A 23,301-nucleotide genomic window follows, 5' to 3' on the forward strand; every position below is an offset into this window, starting at 1 on the left:
GTATTTTGCAGAGCATGTGAATGAGGACTGCTTTTTCCAGCCTCACATACTCTAGATTTTTGAGCCAGTTCTGGAATTGGGAATTGGAATCATTTGAGGACTCTAAATCAGAAAAAAAGCTTTATGGAGGATTGGCGTAGGGCTGTGATGGCGAACCTATCCCACACAGTGCCCTCTCTGATGGCACATAAGCCGTTGCCCCAGTTCAGCTCTACTGTGCATGTGCGGGTGCCTCCTGCCAGCCAGCTGGTCTTCAGGTCTTTGCCGCGCATGCATGGGGAGTGGGGCACATGCAGGGGGCATGCACGCATGCACTGGGGGTGGGGCACATGCAGGGGGCACATGCACATTGCATTTTGGGGCAATCGCATGGACACACGCGTGCTTTGGACACTCAGTCCAGAAAAGGTTAGCCATCACTGGCATAGGGAACTGAAAATGTACCATATAACCATATAAACATAGGTTCCTTGGCTAAGTAATCATTTTAAAAGAGTTGTGGGTATAACTCGATTCTCCCAACTTAACACACTGCTTTTAGTATAGTATGCTTTATAATGGATTGGATTAAAATTAGTTATTCATAGAATAGATCTAAACCTATTCCAAGAATAACTAAGCCTCTTGAGAGGCTGGATAAAAAAAAAAGTGCTATAGGCCATGTAAACTAAACAAAGAGATAGAAGGAAATGACCAGCAATTATGAGTCAGCCACAGTTTTCAGGCATAGAGTCATCCCATCCCAAGATAAGGTAGTTATTTTATGTCTGCTTTCTTCCAAAACCTGATGACAACTTGAATGGTTCATGCCATATTATTGCACTGGTTACTTTTTTCTTTTGGAACCAAAGCCAGTTGAGTGTGAACAAAGTTTCTGACAGTTAACTAAATAATGAAGCAAATTGCTTAAGGAAACATAAAGTGAGAAAAAGGATTGGGAAGCAAAGAGGAAGCCAGTTTAACAACCTACAGTGGGAAAGTATCCAAGAGTGCCAGAAATTGTACCCTAATTTATCCAGCCTTGTAAGCTGTCAAAGTGATAAGCATACCCTGAAAAAAAATGTTTCCAAAAATGGCATGGTAGACCTGTATAGTGTAGTACATCCCACAAACTGCTATATAAATGTAACAGAAGGTGAGAGGGTTTCATTTGTTCCAAGACAGCTGTTGCATTTTTTGTTTCCTCCTTGTATCTTTTTGGTAAGTATTTAGTAAGATAACTTTTTCGCATTTGACAAAAGTAACTTTTAAAAGTTTCTGATCTATCAAAGCATATTTTAATATATTAAATATATTACATTGTTAATTAAATTTCAATAGTCTGTATAAATTCGTTAAATTGTCTGAAAACAATTTTAGCAAACACACTCAAGCTATGTTATTTAACATTTTAATTCATTTTAACAGTATAGATTGGTTTATCTTGGTTTCAGTATAATTTTGGAACTAATTCTGTTTCTGCAAGTATTCATCCACTTTTTCTGAGGAAATTTATTGACCTTTGTATAAAGAGTATGATGTTAGAATTCTTTCACATATCCACATTATCTGCTATTACAGTATTTGCTTCTTGTCTCTTTAACATCACTTTCTCTTTTTGCAATCATGTCCCCATTTTATTTGCAAATTGAAAATGCCTTTGTTTTGCATCATTCATGAAGAAATCCATTTGTTTTTGGTAGAGAAGCATGTTCTGAATTCCAAATACATTTCATAAAAACACATTTCAGCGCATCAAACTTTTATGTTCTTTTCTATTCAATTCTAGCTAATTGCACCACACCTTAAAAATGATTGAAATGTTCACTTCAACAATCTTACTAAATCACTGTTGGCTTTCTTTGAGCACCTGAACTTTATTGGATGGCTGACTTCTTAAAAAAGGAAAGATTATTGGGAATATATATCTGCAACAAGAGCATGTTGTACAATTCAATATGTCTAACAGAGATGGAGAAAAATCCAAAGTATATGGATTCTAATGGCTTCTGACAGGTACTCCATTGATTAATGCCTCCATTACAAGATGAATGGGAAAAAAAACATTTTCAGCAGTGATTTAGGTACATTGGGAAATGGGTTTCTATTTCCAGAGAAAAAAATGGGATTGTTTGTTTCTTACACCATGTTGATTATCACTATCTGGCAGAAGTGAAGGGAAAGCACCTAGCCTTACAGCTGAACTTCAGAATCTCAAGTTAAGTCTATTGTACTTGTTGTTTATGGTAAATAAACCCGGTCCTATCTCACTTCACTTCCTAGAACAGTTCTTTTGATAAGGGTTCACAATTCCCAAATACAGAATGGTTCTTGTAAGTGAGCACTTAATGGGAACAGCTGCCATTTCAAAGAATTAACCAAAGCTTTCCAGAGACGGTCTATTTTTAGATCTTTCCTGCTGAGATTGTTTACATTATGGGGTTAATTTGGGTGGGTGAGGAACATGCTGCTGCTGTAGACTAGCTTCAAATAACATACTTGCTTTATGTACAAATTGAACATAATCTAAGCCACAAGTCTTTCTTGAGTTAATTACATAATGATGTCTTCATATGAGGAAAAATAATAGGCAGGCAGCACTGCTCCCTAGACCCACCTTCCAGAATCTAGTTACTGAAGAAGGAGGTTGTAGATAGAGATATTAGGAAGCTATACAAGATGCATGAATAGGATTCTCCTGTCTGTGCTCAATATATTAGTATCAGGAGTAGGTAGGTCCTGTAGCAAGGCTCTGATACACTTTTAATCAGAAGTTAACCCAAAAAGTAGAGAGGGAAATTTTAGTATTTTCTCCAGGCAAATCTATCCTTACCTCATCCCACCCCCACTGTCTGTTTGATTAAAAGGTAGTAGTAGGAGTGAAATCCAGCAAGTTCTGACAGGTTCTGGAGAACTGGTAGCGGAAATTTTGAGTAGTTCAGAGAACTGGCAAATACCACCTCTGGCTGGTCCCAGAGTGGGGTGGGAATGGGGATTTTGCAGAATCCTCCCCCTGCCATGCCCACCAAGTCACGCCCAACTGGTAGTAAAAAAAATTGGATTTCACCACTGGGTAGTAGGGAGTAAATTTAATTAGGAAATAGTACTTCTCCCCTATTGTTCTAATAAATATTCCTGTATCTCAGAAAACTTAGCTGAACTACTCAAATTCTAAGCAAGAGTGAATTCCCTCCATTAACATTAACTTGCTCAAATTTCAATTGTTACTGAGGAATGCAAAAAAGTTAAGATCCTCAGTTTGACATTTCTCAAGAAAATTTGATAAATGTCTACCATGTTTGAAGAGATTACACCTGTATACAGAAATATGTACACATCTAAGAAATGTCTTTGGCTATACAGCTGAATAGAGATATTCAGGAGAATTAGTGCATGCTCTTAAACTGGAATATGTGGAATGAAGCTGACTTCTTTTTGTTCATTTTTTTTCACTCAACAGTCAAGAGTGTTCTATGGGAATCTTTTTAACATTGTGAATCCCCTAGAAATGGCAGCTGGATTTCAGTGTAGGCATTGCCATTTCTCCTATTCCCAGCTGTTTACCTAGTAGAATGTAAAAAATCTATATCCTTGTGCTCAGGATGCACTAATAGGTAGAGCCTAAGATTAGCCACTAGGGATGTGGTGGCTCAGTGGCTAAGATGCTGAGCTTGTCAATCAGAAGGTCAGCAGTTCAGCGGTTTAAATCCCTAACACAGCGTAATGGAGTGAGCTCCCGTTACTTGTCCCAGCTTCTGCCAACCTAGAAGTTCGAAAGCATGTAAAAAATGCAAGTAGAAAAATAGGGATCACTTTGGTGGGAATGGTAACACCGCTCCATGCGCCTTCGATGTTGAGTCATGCTAGCCACATGACCATGGAGACATCTTTGGACAGTGCTGGGTCTTCGGCTTAGAAACGGAGATGAGCACCACCCCTAGAGCCGGAAACGACTAGCATGCATGTGCGGGGGAACCTTTACTTTTAAGATTAGTAAAACATATATAAAGCATCTAAGATTATACACAACTATGCTTCAAATGGGTATTCTTTACAAGTGGAAGCCTTCCAAGATTTTTGATAATGCAGAGAGTGTTATAAAAAATTTGTATGCATGAAACCATACATACAAATTCAATGTGCATGAAATCCAGAAATAGGACTCCTATTATAATGTTATTCTATTTCTGCACATCCATGCACCTTTGAAAAATTATGAGAAGTTGTTTTTCTCTGCATCCTAAAGCTTCATCTTGATGCCATTCACACTGTTAATCATTCTTGTTTTATATATTCTGTTTAATCTTGCCCATCTGTGCTGCTTGAACCATTGAACCAGCTCTCTGTACAATAAATACCTCAAGACATTTATTTTTCACTCATCATTTTTAATTATCTCTTCCTTCTTAATATCTATTTCTGGCTATCTTTGTTCTAAGAAAAGTTTCTGTTGGTAGAAGAGTGGAATCCATTTTCATTGACTTTCCTTATAATCTCCATACTGCTTCTTTCCAACTCATGAACAGATATTCAGGGGCACAAGGTCTGTCAAGAAGAAAAAAGCTTATTCTTTTCACCCCATACATAAACATCTTGTGAGTAGTTGGAGTATTTTATTTGTACCTTAAAAAAAGCTTAAAGTTCTACTTTAAAGCCCAGAAAGAGGAACATTTAAGAAACAAACAAATGAGTCTAAAGATCTTACGACCAGTTCCTTTTCAGGTTATTTCAGCTTGAATATAATTAAAATCAGCGCTGTCATATGAATTGATTTGTGTATATGTTTTCTGAATTTATTATAAGCTATATTATATGGTTTGCTTACTGTTTGTGTAAATGATGTTTGATAGTTCAAATTATTTCCCAAACTCCAGACCTATTTTTTTTCCTTGACTTTTGCTGAAAGGATAGTGAGGAGTGATGGGTGATGATGATGAAACCACAGCTCTTGTCTGTGATAATGGTTCTGGGCTTTGTAAGGCTGGATTTGCAGGAGATGATGCTCCCCGGGCTGTCTTTCCATCTATTGTTGGGCGACCTCGGCACCAGGTCAGTTTAAATAATATAAATTTTAAAAAAACTGAAGGTTGGTGATAAATCAGTCCTTACTATTTTTAAAATCACTGCATTTGATTTGAGTACATCTCAAAAACCATCAAACATTTTTCAACAGTTTATAAAACTGGATTGCTCCAATACTTTAAAAAAAAATTCCCCATGTAGGAAATTAGTGGATTCTTAATTGAATTTTCCTTCAGCTGAGCACTACTTCTGAAGACCAATTTAGGAAACTAAAACTGGAAAGGTGGTGAGCAAAACTTTGTTGTGAATAAAAGAAAATGGCAGGAGATTCAGAGAAAAAGCAAGGAAGTTGCTATCTGGAGGAACATCAAGAAGGTGGCTTGTTCTTTTTTTACATGTTCTTTTTTTTTACATGTTTTGCGATGAGCGATGCATGTATGAAAATCAGCTTCCGTCTTGGCTTTGTTTTACCTTTCCTGCCTGGCAATTACTGTCCAACTCAGCCTCTGTTAGTTGAGGCAAATGGCTGTGCTGCCTATATCTAGTGATAGATATAGAACTTTGTACAAAATATTTCAGAATAAAATATTGTTTAATTCTCTGATGTTATCAATGTTGCATATCGATGACTAGAATATAATGTATAAAACATAGGACCGTCATTTCTCTTCACAAGATGAACGATCATCTAAGATAAATAACAACAATGTAAGTAATTTGCAATCAACTGATTAAGGCAGCCTGTAAGAAACAGAATAAAATTTATAGATTAAAAATACTTTTCGAAACATGAGTTTGTCTCTAAGAATGGTCTTCAGGGTTTTACACCTGCATGTTAAATCCTAGAATGTGCATTTTAAAAAGAAAAGCTAAATTCTGTTATGTTATATAAGATAGTTTACAAATATGGTATAGTTACAGAATTGTTTGTATATGTTGTAGTTTAATATTTTCCATGTAATCAACCCAGTTTTATAAAAAATTCAAAAGAACATCACAACATCAAATAAATCAGTATTTTAAAATATAAGCTAAAGTAAAGCAAAACAGACTTAGCAATTCTGAATGTGTATCAAGAGCAAAGATAGAATAGTTGGAAAGTAAATCACCTCTTGATGAGAGCTGCTGTGGAGTATTTGATGTATGGCATCAAATTTGGGCATAATTAAACATTAAATCTTGTTGGTTTTAGTAGGAGAGTTACAGAACAATCTTATATGCTTATTTAGCAGTGCAATCCATAATCCTCCATGGAACCTCGTCCAGACAAGTATATATATAATTGCATCAGCTGTAGTCCCCTTGCTTGAAAAAATGTATCAATAAAAGTGTGATGTAGCAGGTTATTTTTTCCCACTGAAGTAAATCAAATATTGAAACTTGAAAGTTTGAAACCCATACCTTATGGAATTTGGTCCCACACAATATAGTACAGGTAGTCCTCACTTACTTACAATATAGTACAGGTAGTCCTTACTTACTTACAATATAGTACAGGTAGTCTTCATTTGCTTACAATATTGTACAGGTAGTCCTCACTTACTTACAATATAGTACAGGTAGTCCTTACTTACTTACAATATAGTACAGGTAGTCTTCATTTGCTTACAATATTGTACAGGTAGTCCTCACTTACTTACAATATAGTACAGGTAGTCCTCACTTATTTACAGTAATTGGGACCATTGCTAAGCAACATAGATTTTTGGTGTGATGTCACATGACCACCTTAATTTATGACAGCAATTCTGGCAGTCCCATCATTAGGTAAATCCTGTAAGGTTGTAGCATCTTGCACTCACATAATCTTCATTTGCAATCTCCTGCCAGCTTCCTCATTGCCTTTTTGGGAAGATGAAAATTGCAAATAATGATCAGATGAATGCGGGAATGCTGTGACAGCCACAATTATAAGAACTTTTATAAGCAACCCTAGTTCCATAGTGTTGTTTTCCTGAATGGTTGCTGAATGAGTGGACATTAAATGAGGACTACCTATAAATTCACGTTGACTGATTTTCTACCATAATATAGCCTATGTAATGTATGATTATCAATGGTTTTATAATATTATTGTCTAGATGTTATAGATGTCTGCTTCAGGAAGAGGAGTGTTGACTTACCTATGCAGGGAAAGCTATGAAAGGAATTGTGTGGGATTGCCAAAGACATAGACTAAAGCAGAATAGAAGAATTTACCCCTCTTGTTGTTAATGCTAATGCTGAATTACACCAGACACTAGTTAGTTTATGTAATGTTTGTGATACAGTGTTAATGGTGATGTTTTCCTTTGATTGATTTCAGGGAGTTATGGTAGGGATGGGCCAGAAAGACAGCTATGTTGGGGATGAAGCACAAAGTAAACGAGGAATTCTGACCCTGAAATATCCCATTGAGCACGGTATTATCACAAACTGGGATGACATGGAAAAGGTGAGTGCTTTTTGTGACTCCCTATGATTTGCTAGTTTTGAAAATGTCAAGTAATAGTACCTGCACCAGAGAGATAGCAAATTCCTCTGCTTTGGAACCAACCATAGAGTTCTTTTATGTACAGTACAATATAAAGTCTCTTTTTTGTACCAAAACAATGGGAGGCATCCTTGCTTTTTCTTGAGGTCATGCTTTTTGTGGCTATGTTATTCCCATACACTTGTTTGTGCCACAATTTGTGTGAAGAAGCTGAAAATGCTAAGTGTGCAGGGGTGCACATTGCTGTATGTTTGCTTGTATTTCTGCTCTGTGAAGAGGGGGAGCCTATTTATGATAGGGAACAGTCGTAAGCAATAACTGAGATAAAGTTATTGCTTCCATGCTGAAACTTTTGTAGAGATCCAGACTGAATGTGTGCTCTGTTCTGGCATAAATATTTTTGTTTGTTTGCTTGCTTGATTTTATGTGATTGCTTTAGCAGAATTTTAGAAGTTGCTTAGAGAATTTGGTTTTCACATTGAAGGCCGCATCAGGGTTGTGTTTGATCTCGGGGGGCCGGGGTGGGCATGGCCAGAGTAGACATGGCCAGCTCAATATCACTTATTTGGGGGGTGCCTGTGGTGGCCCAAGTACTCTGCCAGCAAAAATGGGCTCCTGAGCTATGTTTTCAGCTGTGACGGCTGCTTACAACTCTCTGCCAGGGAAAATGGAGTTAGGGGGGCTGTGTGTGGCCCTCCCGAGCTCCGTTTTCATTGGTAGAGGCACTTGCTGTTTCCAGGGTGGCCCTGCAGGCCACATCTAAGCACCTCATGGGCCTCAAGGCCCACAGACCTTGAGTCTAACACACCCCTGCTCTATAGAAATGATGAGGCTATAATGATAATTTCTTAATTTCCTCCCCTCAGCCTTCAGAACCTGCCTCGTCCTTTCTTTGCCCCTTTAGCTGATTCTGAGAACTGCCATGCTACTATCCCAAAGTGCTTTTCCAAAAGTCAGCTAAACTTTCTTGGGTTTTTTTTCTTTGAAAACATTTTGTTTCTCATTGAAGAAGCTTCTTCAGTTATGCATAGATTCTCTCTATGGAGAATATCCATAGACATGCTGTCCTGCTTTTTTTGAGGATAGGCTGGGGGGATGGAATGACATATTGTGTCCTCTAGATGGTAGCATAGCTTTTCTATAAATAACATTTCACTTGATCCCATTCACAGCCCTAATTATTCCCACCACATCTCTGTAATTCCCCCTTTCCCCTTTCATTTCTATTTCCTGTGTTGTCAAGTAGTTCTAAAATTTAAAAGGTGGCATCTGTGATACATTCTTTGCTGTGTTTGCGCGATTCTTTGTCTCTCAAAATCCCCAGCTGTGTTTATCTAAATATGCTAAATCATTAAAAGCTCAGAAGCAGGGACGGTAGCTAGCAAGACTTCATCTCCTGACCCCAAGGTCCTCTAACAGTCACCTCTCTGCCTTCATTGGCAAGGGCTGAGGTTTGTTTCATTCATCTCCATGTTCAATAATCTGTGAAAGATTTTCTTTTTCTTTCTTATTTTATTTTAAAAATTGGCCACCCAACTTGTACCAAACATTGGGTGTCTCACAACCAAAAGATAAAACAACATCTATGTACCACAAAAAAAATATTAAAAACACAAGTATTAAAAACTAAAACAAAACCTGACACCCCAGCTAAACCTTCATATGTAGCCCACAACAAATTCATCTCTTCAATCTCACCCTGTTCCAATATAATCATATGAAAGTTTCAAAAGTCAATGAGTCCCAAAGGTGCTTTTTTTCAAGAGGCAACTGGACTTTCTGGTTTTTCTTTGAAGACGTTTCACTTCTCATCCAAGAAGCTTCTTCACTCTGCTTGGATGAGAAGCGAAATGTCTTAAAAGGAAAACCAGAAAGTCCAGTTGCCTCTTGAAAAAGCATCTTTGTTTCCTAGTATGATTTGATTGCTTATTGTACCCTATGACTGTCATTGGGTGTTGTGCCCTGTGATTCTTGATGAGTATCTTGTCTTTTTATGTACACTGAGAGCATATGCACCAAAAACAAATTCCTTGTGTGTCCAATCACACTTGGCCAATACAGAATTGTTCTATTCTATTCTTTGGGACAACCATGATCTGAATGACTGAGAATCTCCATAGACAAAAAGCAAAAGAGCTGTCCTTGAAAAAAGATAACTGAAGACTTTGGACTACTTAATGACTTCTTTTCTATGGTAGTTGAACATGAAGACAAATAATCCCAGAATTAATGTACCACTCATCCAGGTGTCTGGATTAAATGCCCTACTTTTATTACAGGTAATCCTCAATTTACGGCCACAATTGGGACCATAATTTCTGTGGCTAAGCAAGGTGGTTCTTAAGTGAGTTGCATTTGATTTTATCACCTTTATGACCTTTTTTGCCATGGCTGTTAAGTGAATCACTTAAGTTTTTAAGTGAATCTTGTGGTTATTAAATGAATCCATTCTTCTCCTACCGACTTTGTTGTAGGAAGCCAGCTGGAAAAGTAATCACATGACCCCAGGATGCTTCAGCTGTTGTAAATATATGCCGCTTGCTGAATTTTTTTCAAGTGAACATAGTAACACTGTGATGGTCATTACATGTGAGGAGTGGTAGTAATTCACTTTTTTTCAGTGCCATTGTAACTTTAAATGATCACTAAACAAATGGTTGTAAGTTAAGGACTAACTGTATTGTTTGTCTCCATAGTCATAGGCTGTAGAAATTGATTAAATAGCAATAGCGCGCGTCAATTCAGTGATGCGGTGGATGTGATGTGCCGGTGCCTGGAGGCTATGAGGGTCTGGAAGGGAGTCAATAGGCTCAGACTTAACCCAGATAAGACCTAGTGGCTGTGGGTATTGCCTCCTAAACACTATGTTGATTGTCCATCCTTGGTTCAGGGAGAAATTGTCCCCCTCAGAACGGGCTCACAATTTGGGTGTCCTCCTAGATTCACAGCTAAAATTAGAGCAACATCTGACAGCTGTGGCTAGGGGGAACTTTGCACAGATTCGCCTAGTGCACCAATTGCGACCCTACTTGGATCAGGAGGCTCTCCTCACAGTCACTCATGCCCTTGTCACCTCACGATTATATTATTGCACAACACGCTCTACATGGGGCTACCCTTGAAAAGTGTTCGGAGACTACAGTTGGTCCAGAATGCAGCTGCACGAGCTGTCGTGGGTGCACCTAGGTACACCCACATTACACCAATTCTCCGTGAGCTGCACTGGTTCCCTATTGGTCTCCGGTCACAATTCAAGGTGTTGGTTATTACCTTTAAACCCTACATGGTTTAGGGCCAGCTTATCTTCGAGACCGCCTTCTGCCGCATAGCTCCCAGCGACCGGTAAGATTCCACAGAGTTGGTCTCCTCCGGGTCCCATCAGCTAAACAATGCCGGCTGGCAGGCCCGCGGGGGAGGGCCTTCTCTGTGGCTGCCCCAGCTCTCTAGAACCAGTTACCTCCTGAGGTCCGGATCATCCCCACCCTATTGGCCTTCCGAAAAGCGGTGAAGACCTGGCTTTTCTGGCAGGCCTGGGGCCGTTGATCTTGCTCTTGTGATCTGGCAAGATCCGGCCATGAATGGTGTGAATGAGTTTTTAATGTTTTTAATTTTTAAATGTTTTTTATAATGATTTTTAAAAATGTATTGTGAGCCGCCCTGAGTCTTCGGAGAGGGGTGTCATATAAATTGAATTAATTAAATTAATTAAATTAAATTAAATAGCACTTAGACTTATATACCGCTTCACATTGCTTTATAGCTGTCTCTAAGCAGTTTACAGAGTCAGCCTATAACCCCTCAAAATCTGGGTTCTCATTTTACTCAACTTGGAAGGATGAAAGGCTGAGTCAACCTTGAGCCTGGTGAGATTTGATCTGCCAAAATGCTGGCAGCCAGTGATTAGCAGAAGTAGCTTGCAGTACTGCACTCTAATCACTGTGCTACCGTGGCTCATCATAAATAAATAAACAAACAAACAGATAAATCTTCTTCAGAGACTTTTCTTAAACTGCCTCAGCTGCAACTCAGTCCAGAAATTTAGAAACTAAGCTTATAGTTTAGTCAGAAAAAGGGGCAGGTAATAATCACCTACAAAAAATAGGCAAGGAGAAACTCTTCTTCCTAAAGAGATTTTTCCTTTTGCAAGAAATACAGAGAAATCACCTTTATGCTGAAAAAAATAAAACGACTTGGCCATTTGTTTGGTCATTTGTTTGGCAAACCAAGACTCTGGTTCAGAGGTGGGTTTCAGCAGGTTCTGAACAGTTCTGGAGAACCGGTAGCGGAAATTTTGAGTAGTTCGGAGAACCGGTAGTAAAAATTCTGACTGGCCCCGCCCCCATCTATTCTCGGCCTCTGAAGTCCCAGCTTATCGGGAGGAAGTGGGGATTTTGCAAATCCTTTTGCTGCTGATTTCCACTTGCAATCTAAAACAACATTTGACTTCTGACTTAAGCATTTAGAGTGAACAGAAATTACAGTTAGATGGCAGGAAACAGGCCAAGATCAAGATGGTATAATTCAGACAAGAATGGGAAGGTGCAATCTTAACATGTTTTTATCAGGAGGAAATAAGAATGTAGTCAGTGGGTCCTACTGTAGAGTGGACCTACCTAGGAGAGCACTGTGAAAGAACACATATAGAAATGAGTCCAAGAGGGGGCCAATGAATAAGGTGTCCTCTGGTTATATTTGGGTCCCTGCTTCTCTTCCAATTATCATCTCCAAACTGAACCATTTACTTTTTTCTTTGCCATACTTTCCCCTCTGCCTGCTATTTCTATCTCCCTACTATTTTTTCCTGTAGTACTATTTTCTCACAGAATTTGATCTCAGGAAGTCAATAGCAATAGCACTTAGCGTATACAGCTTCATAGTTTTTTTAATTTTTAATTTTTAAATTAAAGATTTAAGATTTAAGATTTTTAAGATTTTTAATTTTTAAATATCTTTTAGTATTTTATACATTCAATTTTAAATTGGTTTTAAAAGTTTGGGGTTTTAAATTTGTTGGGGCCAAAATTATTTAATTTGATTTTATTCTACTTTTAAATTTTGTATGTATGTGTTTTATTGTTTGGCTGTGCACCGCCCTGAGTCCTTCGGGAGTAGGGCGGTATAGAAATAAAATAAAATAAATAAATAAATAAAATTAATAGTGCTCTACAGCCCTCTCTAAGTGGTTTATAAAGTCTGCATATTACCCCTGATGATCTGGCTCCTCATTTTACCAACTTCAGAAGGATGGAAGGCTGAGTCAACCTTGAGCTGGTCAGAACTGAACCCCTGGCTGTGAGCAGAGTTAGCCTGTAATATAGCATTCTAACCACTGCGCCACTATGGCTCCCATAGCATAGCCCATATTCATAGAATGAAGGAGAAGGACAGAATAATAACAGAAATAACAGAGTTGGAAGGGATCTTCAAGGACATCCTTCTGCTCAAGCAGGAGACCTTATACCATTTCAGACAAATGTTTGTCCAATCTCTTCTTAAAAACTTTCAGTGATGGAGTATCTACAACTTCTGGATAATAAAATTCATGGCAAAGTTGAGTAGATTGCCTACTTCCATAGATTCAAGGTAGTTTACCTAAGTGGGTCAGCCTGCGCATGTGCACATGTGTGTATGTATATGTTTGTGCATTGCCTTCCACATTCTACCCCTGTTGCCTTTTTCCCATCATGTCCATGGTTTAGCTAACTCCAGATGGGTGGCATATAAATTTCTCAAATAAATGAAACAGCGAGAGGGATAAAATTACAGGAGCCTCACTATTTGGCTGTGTTGACTGATTTCTGAGACCCTCGACAGCACCCATCCCAGATTCCACAGCAGGAACTCTCCTCCAAATGATCTAGTTGGCAGCTTGAACTTGGATGATAGCATGCACAGAATTGAATGAAGCGGTGAGGACAGAACAACTGTTGTTAGAACAATTTTGAAACATTGCACATACATTTGTGTGCTCTGGCCAGATTTCTTGTAATAGATGTCACATGGTGCTAAATGAGTGTTGAGACATGGAATGCAAAACCATGGAGTCTAGATCTGGGTTCATCTGCTCACTCTGAGCAGATCAGAATGCAGATCAGGCATTCAACATATGTGGTGCACAAAAGAGAAAGGACAAGAACGTGGCATTGTTTCTAATCTCCATTGTTCCTTCATAGCACCTAGAAGGGAAATCAGTTTTAGCTCTTCCTTACATCTAATTTTAAAATTTGAAATGCCATTGCTGAAAACTGAATGGTTTCCCTTTAAATGTGAAAAATTAGACAAAAATAGGGGGAATCTAGTCATTATATATGAATAGAATGACAAGCCTTTGATTTCGTATGTAATATATTACACTTAAATCCCTTGGACAACTTTTTCCATTATGGACAATCCTGAAAGTCACTGTAATGAAAATTTCTGAAAAAATTTCAAAAATCCAGATTCAGGTCTCTGTAACAGAGCTTTCAAGCATGGCTGTCTGAAGCATTTGCTGCCAGAGTTTATATGAAAACATGTCCATATTATGGGAATATTAAGGAAAATCTCATGGATGTTCTGGTTATGTCTTACTCGCCTGGTGCCACTTAAATGATATCTTCCTTGTAGGGAGTTGTGCCTTAATACAACTTGCAGCAATCCTTGCTGCACAAGGATTCTTTTTTGTAGCTGTTGCAGAGCAGTGGGAGTATCTGTCATGCTCATGTGATTTGAAGGCTCTGGATATTGAATGCCTGAATATTTCATGTATGGGACTAAATGAAACATGCAGCTCCCCAATGGTACAATGCAATGGTATGAAATGTTGTAAAATTGAGTCAGCTAAAATGGGAGCATAGACCCCCCTCAGTGCAAATAAAAATTGTTTGCTATTTTTTAGATTTGGCATCATTCTTTCTACAATGAACTTCGTGTTGCCCCTGAAGAGCATCCTGTGCTGCTCACAGAAGCTCCTTTAAATCCCAAGGCTAATCGAGAGAAAATGACTCAGGTAATTATTTCAATAATGTTTCTTTTCAAATTAAGAACTACCTTTCTTCTGAGCAAGAAAACTGTCATGTCCCGGTAATAAGCACAGAAATGTCACAGTTGTGTAATAACCACAGAAATATAATTTCATAATATGCCATTAGTAGCAATATTTATTTCTGATATAAAGATCTATTAATCTATTTTCTTGATTAGTCTTAGTTCTTATTTTGTCATATTTGTGCCATTACCTCCTTAATTTAAATCCTAGCCTGAGGCAAGTTTTTAATATCCTACTTCTCTGAGTCGAACTACTTTTTCTTCACCGTTTGATAGATGAGCATTATTATATAGGATGGGCTCTGCCTATCCTTGACACAAAACAAAGATTGTTTTAATCACAGAGCAAGAAATAAGATAAGCTCTGAAAAAGAAGAATAGATGGAAACAAGGAACAAATAAAACAAATAGAAAATAAGTAATAATTTGTTAGACTGGTTGAAACAAGCCAATGTTTTTTATTTATTTTTATTTATTTGTTTATTTAGTTTGTCAAACATGTACAAGCTAACAGGTATAAGTATAAAGATGGACATGAACCAGTGGTGAAATGCTACTGGTTCGGACCGGTTCAATTGAACCGGTAACAATGGCGGCAGGTGGTTTGGAGAATCGGTAGCAATGGGAGCGTCCACCCACTCGGTCGTGATTACTTCCTGGTTTTAACCGATAAGTAACCATGACCGGTTAAAACCGGTCCAAACCAGTAGGGAAGGTAAGTAGATTTTATCCCTGACATGAACACAGGAAATGAATACAAATAAATGGGGACAGTAGGACAGGGACGGTAGGCACACTGGTGCGCTTATACAAGCCCCCTTTATGGACCTCTTAGGAATGGGGTGAGGTCCACTGGTAGACAGTTTAACGTTGAAGCTGTGAGGGTCCATAAAAGAGATCCATTAAAGACATCCACGGTTTCCATAAAAGATAAAAAGATCCATAAAAGACGTCCACTGTAGGCAGTTTAAGGTTGAAGCTGTGGGGGTCCATAAAAGAGATCCATAAAAGAGATGCTAACTGAGAATTTATATGGTAGTTTGAACACCTTATAAAGCCCCCTTCCCCTTCCCCAGTCACATTATGGCTAAACTTTACATACAATTCTTGTCCCTGCATATATAACATAGGAAATTAATCTCTTCTGATGGTATTTTATTATTGTGGAATTGATTTGCTGCCCATCTTGTATCCAATGACTCTAGGTGGCTTGCAACATGAAAACATTAAAAAAAAAACATTAAAATAATCTATTATAAAATAACACACCAGATACAGTATATCAGATATTTTATCCATGAAAATGCAGGCAAACCCTGTTGCCTCAGTATACTTTGGGAAGCAAACTATTCCTCTTTCTTGGAACCATAATGCTAGAAGAGGCTTGTGGGCCTCGATTCAATCTTTATTTTATTTGGTCATCACCTTCAGAGCGCTCCATGGCTTAGGACCTGGCTATTTACGGGACCGCCTGCTGCCACCAATAGCCTCCCACCGACCAGTACGCTCCCATAGAGAGGAGCTCCTCCGGGTGCCGTCGGCCAAACAATGTTGACTGGCGGCCCCCAGGGGGAGAGCCTTCTCTGTGGGGGCACCTACGATCTGGAACGAGCTCCCCCCGGAGATACGGAGGATTCCGGATCTGCGTACCTTCCGTCGCGCGCTTAAGACGTTCCTATTTCATCAAGCTGGCCTGACCTAAATTTTTCCTCTTTTTAAATGGAAATTTTAAATTTGGTTTTAATTTATTGGGGTTTTAAAATCAGTTCAGCCAAATTTATTTAATTAGTTTTATCTCTATTTTAAATTTTGTATCTATATGTTTTATTTTATGGCTGTTCACTGCCCTGAGTCCTTCGGGAGTAGGGCGGTATACAAATCTAATAAAGTGGGGGAAAAAAAAAACTCCTGTTCTGTGCAGGAATCCAAATGGAAGCATCCTTGTGGATAGCTGTCCAGCTTCACTAGAATACAGCTAGTGCAAGGTTTCTCACCATCTTCCTTTGAAATTAGATTTACTGTGAAATTGCTCATAGTATTAGATTTTTTTTTTTATTCCTAACTTTTATCTGGAATTTACATCCTTTAACATAATTCCAGTGTTCCAAGTTGTATGCTCTTGAGATAATTTCTGTCCCATGTCTTAGTGTAGGACTATGGCTGTTCTCTCCCCATATTTGGAGTTGCTAATAATCTTTTCATCTACAGATAATGTTTGAAACATTCAACGTACCAGCAATGTATGTGGCCATTCAAGCTGTTCTCTCCTTGTATGCATCTGGACGAACTACTGGTAAATTTGGATTGTAGTTTCTATTCCCTTTTTTTAAAAAAAATGTATTTCTATGAATTTATCTATCACCTTCCATTTTTTCTTGCATCGAGCACTGATACATAATACAATGATTAAGTTTTATCCTACCAAACTTTATGAGAAAGTACTCCTTACTGATTTCATATGGGGAAGCTTTTGTATTACGTTCCATTCCACCCTCAGTGATATTATGCTAGACAAATGTTCAGATATGGTATAATGTCTCTATTCTTGCCTGTAATGTTATACAATTAAATAAGTTTAGATTTTCAAATATGAAAAGTAATTTGAAGCATGGCTGAAACAAATGCCAAGTATAAGTATAGCATTTGAACATAGCAGAGTATCTCAACTAATTTGGCCGCAGGAAAGGATTGCACGTTATCATTTGTTCCTAAGATTACTTTAAATCATTTAACAACGATAGACAGAAATATGTATCCTTATATATAGTTGTATTAGGATATGTTGTATTTTCATACTCTGCTATATTGAATATTTGTATAAATATATTTGAATATATATATATTCAATATATAATATATATATATATATATATATATATATATATATATATATATATATATATATATATATATATATATATATATAATAATATATATCTGGTATATTTGAATTAATTTGCACATATTCAATAAAGTGTCTTTATGTCCAGGGCAAAATGGCTTATGCCATTTTGTAGCTATAGAAACAGGGATACTAGCAAACACTGTTTAGGATGTTTTATTTTCTGACAAACTAGCATCTCTACCAACTGACTCTGTGATAGCTGTTGCCAGTCCAAGGGGTTGAAACGAAATGGCGAGTTTGGCCAACAGCAGCAAAGAGACTGGTCAGTAGAGGCTACTTGACCTAAATAATTAAATCAATACTTTTATTTTTGGCCTATGGTTCCTGAGCATTTGATGCATAGCCTATATTTGAAGGGCATATCCTTTGTAACTGCAACAGCAGACTTCATTTGTTCTCTGACCCCGTCCCCTTGGCTTCTATGTACATTAAGATTTGTTGCCTTGGGAAAAGTTGCTGTGCTTTATTTTGTAAAAAGGTACAGGTTTTGAAGATCAGTCTAAATCTTGATACATCAGCATTTGGAATCTTCATGAATTGTTTGGGATCCCTTTTTTAAAATGAAAAACTATTGAAATTTAAACTCAATGCCAAGCAATCTCTGACTCATGTTTCAGGGAGAGGCAGTTGCTATTGTTATTGGTCAGCAGTTTTCTCTCCTGCAGAAGGAAAGAGCCACTTAGAATACAAATAATGGGGAGAGTTACTTGATGGTCTTTTTCCCTGCATTGAACTGAAGAGCCATTCACCCATTCCCGAATCAGCAGAGAAGCATATCAATATGATATTGATCCTATTGTTTATTTATTTGACTTACATGGCCACCATACAGTACATTGTATAACTCTGGGTGGTAACAGTCCAATAAAAGGAATCGTAAATATTTAAGAACAAGCAAAACAACTCATTTCACTAAGAATGATTCATAAGCCACACAATCATATTCCTGAACATGAGCCCACCCAGCATCTTGGCCTATCGCCCAAGGGAAGAATCAGATCTTATGAAATGCTACTAGGGATGGAGCCATCCAAATCTTGCAGCTTTGTGCTTCTGCATAAGCTGATATATATCTTGCCTCTTTGTTTTTCTTCTTAGTCACTTCCAATCACTTCACTTATCTCCAAGGAAATGAGTGACGAAGCGTAAAAGATCTTATGTTTATATCTTCAGTTTCTCTTGGAGAGTGCCAGGTTAAGGGGCTACAATTACTTTAATCCCAGTTGGCTAAAGATTATTTCAAACTGTGTTACTTATGGGCTGGGGATGAAATGAAAGCAATGTTATGGGAATATGGCAGAAAACGAATTTTCTGAGGATATGTTTGTGCCATGATTAGATGCAAGTGGGGAAAAGCCTATAATTTTTCCTTTCAGAGATAAAAATGTTAAAAAGCAAAGAGTGAATGCTGCAATGAAAAATATTGACACTCTTTTTCTGCTTTCCTAGGAATTGTTCTGGACTCTGGTGATGGCGTGACACATAATGTACCTATCTATGAAGGTTATGCCCTGCCACATGCTATCATGAGACTAGATCTGGCTGGAAGAGATCTCACTGATTATCTCATGAAAATTCTTACAGAGAGAGGATATTCTTTTGTTACTACAGGTAACCAGCACTTTTCTTAAAGCTGCTTTGTAAAAACAGCATAAAGTGCTACCTGTCTTTTCTCATCAAAAGGTTTTCATTAATCTGTATTAATACAATGTTACGGAGAAACCTAAGCATTGTTTATGTTTTAGATTAACCAAAGTTGTTCATGACCAACTTTATTCCTTTCTTTATTGCAGTTAGAGTGGCCTCATCCCTCCTTAACATTACAATAATCCTTTCATCCCCCTATTCAATCTTGTTTCAATTGTCTTCCTCGTTTAACGTTTGTTTGGCTATTTTCAGCGGAGCGTGAGATTGTGCGAGATATTAAGGAAAAGTTATGCTATGTGGCTCTGGATTTTGAGAATGAAATGGCTACTGCTGCTTCTTCATCTTCTTTGGAGAAGAGCTATGAACTTCCTGATGGCCAAGTTATCACAATTGGCAATGAAAGGTTTCGATGCCCTGAAACTCTCTTCCAGCCATCCTTCATAGGTAGGCCTGGACATGTTCCCCTTCTTTGTGTGGCTTGACTCTGCTGAACAAAGATGAAGTTATGTGGTATAAAACTCCTTATGCTTTATGGGTGCTAAAGCTCTTGTTGAATGTCTTAGTGAATGGGTGGATGTGTCTGCCTTGTGATTGTTGCATAGCTGATTTGTTTTATAGTCAGGAACAGTGTAAGAGTTTTCAAAAAATAAAAATAAAAATGCCTTTGGATATGATTTTTATATTGACATGAAGATTGGTAGATTCTCAAATTGACAGAAGACATGGAGAAATTTATTTACACGTCTACATGTAGACTGCTGGGATATAAATTCTGTGACTATTTAAACATATCAGCAGATACCTTCGAATGCCTTTCTTATAAAGTCATCAAAATAAGATCTGGATATCTTTATAAACTGGATAAAAGAAATCATGCATTTGGCTGAACAACTATCATAGATTATCAAACAATATATAATCATCTATTACATTCTTAGCAATGACTTGGAAAAGCAATCTATTTTGAAATCTTTGATCAGTTAATTTTATTTCTTTACAGGAATGGAATCTGCTGGGATCCATGAAACTACTTATAACAGCATAATGAAATGTGATATTGATATCCGTAAAGATCTTTATGCTAATAATGTGCTTTCTGGAGGAACTACCATGTACCCTGGTATTGGTGATCGTATGCAGAAAGAAATCACAGCACTGGCTCCAAGTACTATGAAAATTAAAGTAAATATTATGTTTAATATTCATCTAATAGATATTTAATAATGTATTCCTGAAATATTATCTAGGAATTTTTTTTAAGAATGCTGTTTTGACTTCTGTTCAAAGAAACAAACAAAGGTTTTATGCAGATATCAAAGATACAGAAATCAGAATCAATGGCATAGATTCTCTGGTTGAGGCCATTTTGTTTTCAATAATTGTATTTTTGATACAATAAAAAGTTTATTTACCTCACTTGCTATTCATCTTGATGATGCACTCTTATCTTTCTTGACACTGGAATACACAAATTTAGAAAATGTTCTACCTAGTTTTAAACTGTTTTTCCAAGAAGGCCACTTTTTGCTCTAGCAAGAAGTGATACTTCAAAAAAAAAAAAAAGACTTTTTGATTCTTAAAATAAAATTTCCATAACCTTTTTTTTTCCTTTCCATCTTCCTGCCATATAAGAATATATTTGGATTACAAGATAAACTTGTTGGATCCTTCCTCGAGTGAAGTGGCAGGATATGGCCATCTGTTGTTTGTGGCTTTCTGTATCATATTCTGGGTGCTGGTGCCATTTAATTAGAGAACATTGTTTTCTGGCTTATTTATAGAGATGTCTGGATGATACAATAACCTCAAGAGGTTACACGTAGTCCTCAATTTACAATCACAGTTGAGCCCCAAATATTTGTTGCTAAGCAAGACAGTTGTTAGGTGAATTTTGCCCCATTTTATGACCTTTCTTGCCACACTTATTAAGCGAATCTCACTGCAGGTGGTAAAGTCAGCGACATGGTTGTTTAGTGAATCTGCTTCCCCACTGACTTTGCTTGTCAGAAGGTCACAAAAGGTGATCACATGACTCCGGGACACTGCAACCATCATAAAGATGACCCAATTTTGATCATGGGACCACGGGGATGCTGCAAGGGTTGAAAAATGCTCATAAATCAGGGGTGAAATCCAGCAGGTTCTGACAGGTTCTGGAGAACCGGTAGCAGAAATTTTGAGTAGTTCGGAGAACCGGCAAATACTACCTCTGGCTGGCCCCAGAGTGGGATGGGAATGGAGATTTTGCAATATCCTTCCCCTGGAGTGGGGTGGGAATGGAGATTTTGTAATATCCTTCCCCTGGAGTGGGGTGGGAATGAAGATTTTGCGGTATCCTTCCTCTGCCACACCCACCAAGCCACGCCCACCAAGCCACACTACACCACTCCCACCAAGCCATGCCCACATAACCGGTAGTAAAAAAGTTTGGATTTCACCACTGTCATAAGTCACTTTTTTTCAGTGATGTTGTAACTTTGAATGGTCACTAAATGAATGGTTATAAGTTGAGGACTACCTGTACTGTGAACCAGCCATACCACTCAGGAGAAAGGATCAAAGTCTTATTGAACAACACAAGTATGATTGGTATGTTAGACTCAGATATATATGTAGATGCTGCTTTTCAAGTGGTCTTAAGCTGCTTTTATGTGACCTTCCTGAGCTTTCAGGATAGAGCAGGCTATAAATCATTCAGTTTAAACTGAGCTAAATAAATAAATAGATAAAAGACCACCACAGAATTTGTCATGAAGTAGATCAGTGTTTCCCAAAGTGTGGTACGCGTACCCCCAGGGGTACAGGAAGAGTTTGGTGGGGGTACGCGTTGCACCGGAGTTTGGTGGGGATCACATGGGAATATCCACTGCACCGTGCTTAGCTGCACCCACAGAACAAGGAAAGAAATAGGCGAGTATCGCAGTTTTTACATGGGAACTGGGGCCATCGTACATCATATCGCAACTCATTATGGCGGGAACTTCTGCGCATCCTTCGCGCAGCTTGGGTTCAGCCATTTTTAAACTGCGGGAACATTAACAGTTGACGTTGAGCCGCGGAGCTGTTTAAACACCGGAGAATTGCAGTGTTATCTAAGTGTTTCCCAAAGTGTGGTACGCATACCCCCAGGGGTACCATATGTTTTTTATGAGGGGTACTCAGCGTTACAAAAATTATAGAAGGGGTACACATATGTCAAAAGTTTGGGAAACACTGAAGTAGATGAATAATTGTTTGTTTTAAACAATTGTCTTGTTTCCATAGAACCTTATAATTATTGTAGATATTATAACTGCATGCTGCATTGTATCCATTTTCTGTAATCATTATAAATGAAATTAAATAAAGGTCTCTAACCATTATGAGTGATGTCATCGATAGATTTTTTGCACTAAACATTTCTAATTTTTTTCCTTACTTTTTCTAGATAATTGCACCTCCAGAACGTAAATACTCTGTTTGGATTGGAGGTTCTATATTAGCTTCTCTGTCAACTTTCCAGCAAATGTGGATCAGCAAAGATGAATATGAAGAAGCTGGTCCTTCCATTGTCCATCGCAAATGCTTTTGAGTATGAGTATCCATCGCAAATGCGTTTGAGTAATTTACTATAAGGGTTCCCTTGTGATTTCTCACTATTTTCTTAGGGAGAGAGGGTGTATTTTAGGGTTTTTTTTCCCACACTTCTAAAAATATAATAAATGGTTTTGCCAATTAATTAAGTCTTGTTTTCTGCTGCCTAAAATATGCATCGGATTTTTCATTCCAGTAATAAGCAAAAGGTAACTATGATAATTGGAAAGCTACGTCTTCAAACTCTATTTCCCCCCCGCCCCAAAAAACAATATGTGCATTAGGAATTTTCTCACCTCTTTTGGGCTGTGAATTCAGTATTTTGTATTTCGTAACAGTTCAGTGTACAATTAGTCCTTGATTTACAAGCTTTCGTTTAGCAACCATTCGAAGTTATAATGAAATTCGTGACTTATAACTGGTCCTGGAACTTACAGCCGTCACTGCATCCCCACAATCACATGATTGCAATTCAGGTGCTTGGCAAGCAGCATATATTTATGATGGTTGCAGTTTCCTGGGATCATGTAATCACCATTTTTAACCTTCCCACATGGCTTTTGAGAAGCAAAGTCAATGGGGGAAGCTGGATCCACTTAATGACTGCATGATTCACTTAACAATTACAGTGATTTGCTTAAAAAAAGTCATAAAATCGAATGCAACTCATTTAGTG

At 37.9% G+C, this 23,301-nt stretch overlaps 1 protein-coding gene across 5 annotated transcripts; it reads left to right on the forward strand.

Annotated features, from left to right (window-relative positions):
• The first annotated feature begins 1,117 nt into the window (after positions 1-1,117).
• Positions 1,118-22,770, forward strand: LOC117665444 (actin, alpha skeletal muscle B). Of its 5 annotated transcripts, none has more exons than XM_034417325.2 (9): positions 1,118-1,200; positions 4,886-5,028; positions 7,307-7,435; positions 14,352-14,462; positions 16,709-16,793; positions 18,855-19,016; positions 19,305-19,496; positions 20,053-20,234; positions 22,480-22,770. In XM_034417325.2, exons 2-9 carry the CDS (start codon positions 4,900-4,902, stop codon positions 22,621-22,623), a joined length of 1,134 nt encoding a protein of 377 aa, XP_034273216.1. In that variant the 5' UTR covers positions 1,118-1,200; positions 4,886-4,899; the 3' UTR covers positions 22,624-22,770. The 5 variants fall into 5 exon arrangements, with proteins under 5 accessions (XP_034273216.1, XP_034273215.1, XP_034273217.1 ...); XM_034417324.3 differs by having other exon boundaries at positions 1,140-1,200; positions 4,891-5,028; XM_034417326.2 differs by having other exon boundaries at positions 1,174-1,189.
• The last annotated feature ends 531 nt before the right edge of the window (positions 22,771-23,301 follow it).

This window comes from Pantherophis guttatus, chromosome 1, assembly GCF_059756535.1.
Source record: "Pantherophis guttatus breed Tessera chromosome 1, ASM5975653v1, whole genome shotgun sequence".
NCBI lineage: Eukaryota > Metazoa > Chordata > Lepidosauria > Squamata > Colubridae > Pantherophis > Pantherophis guttatus.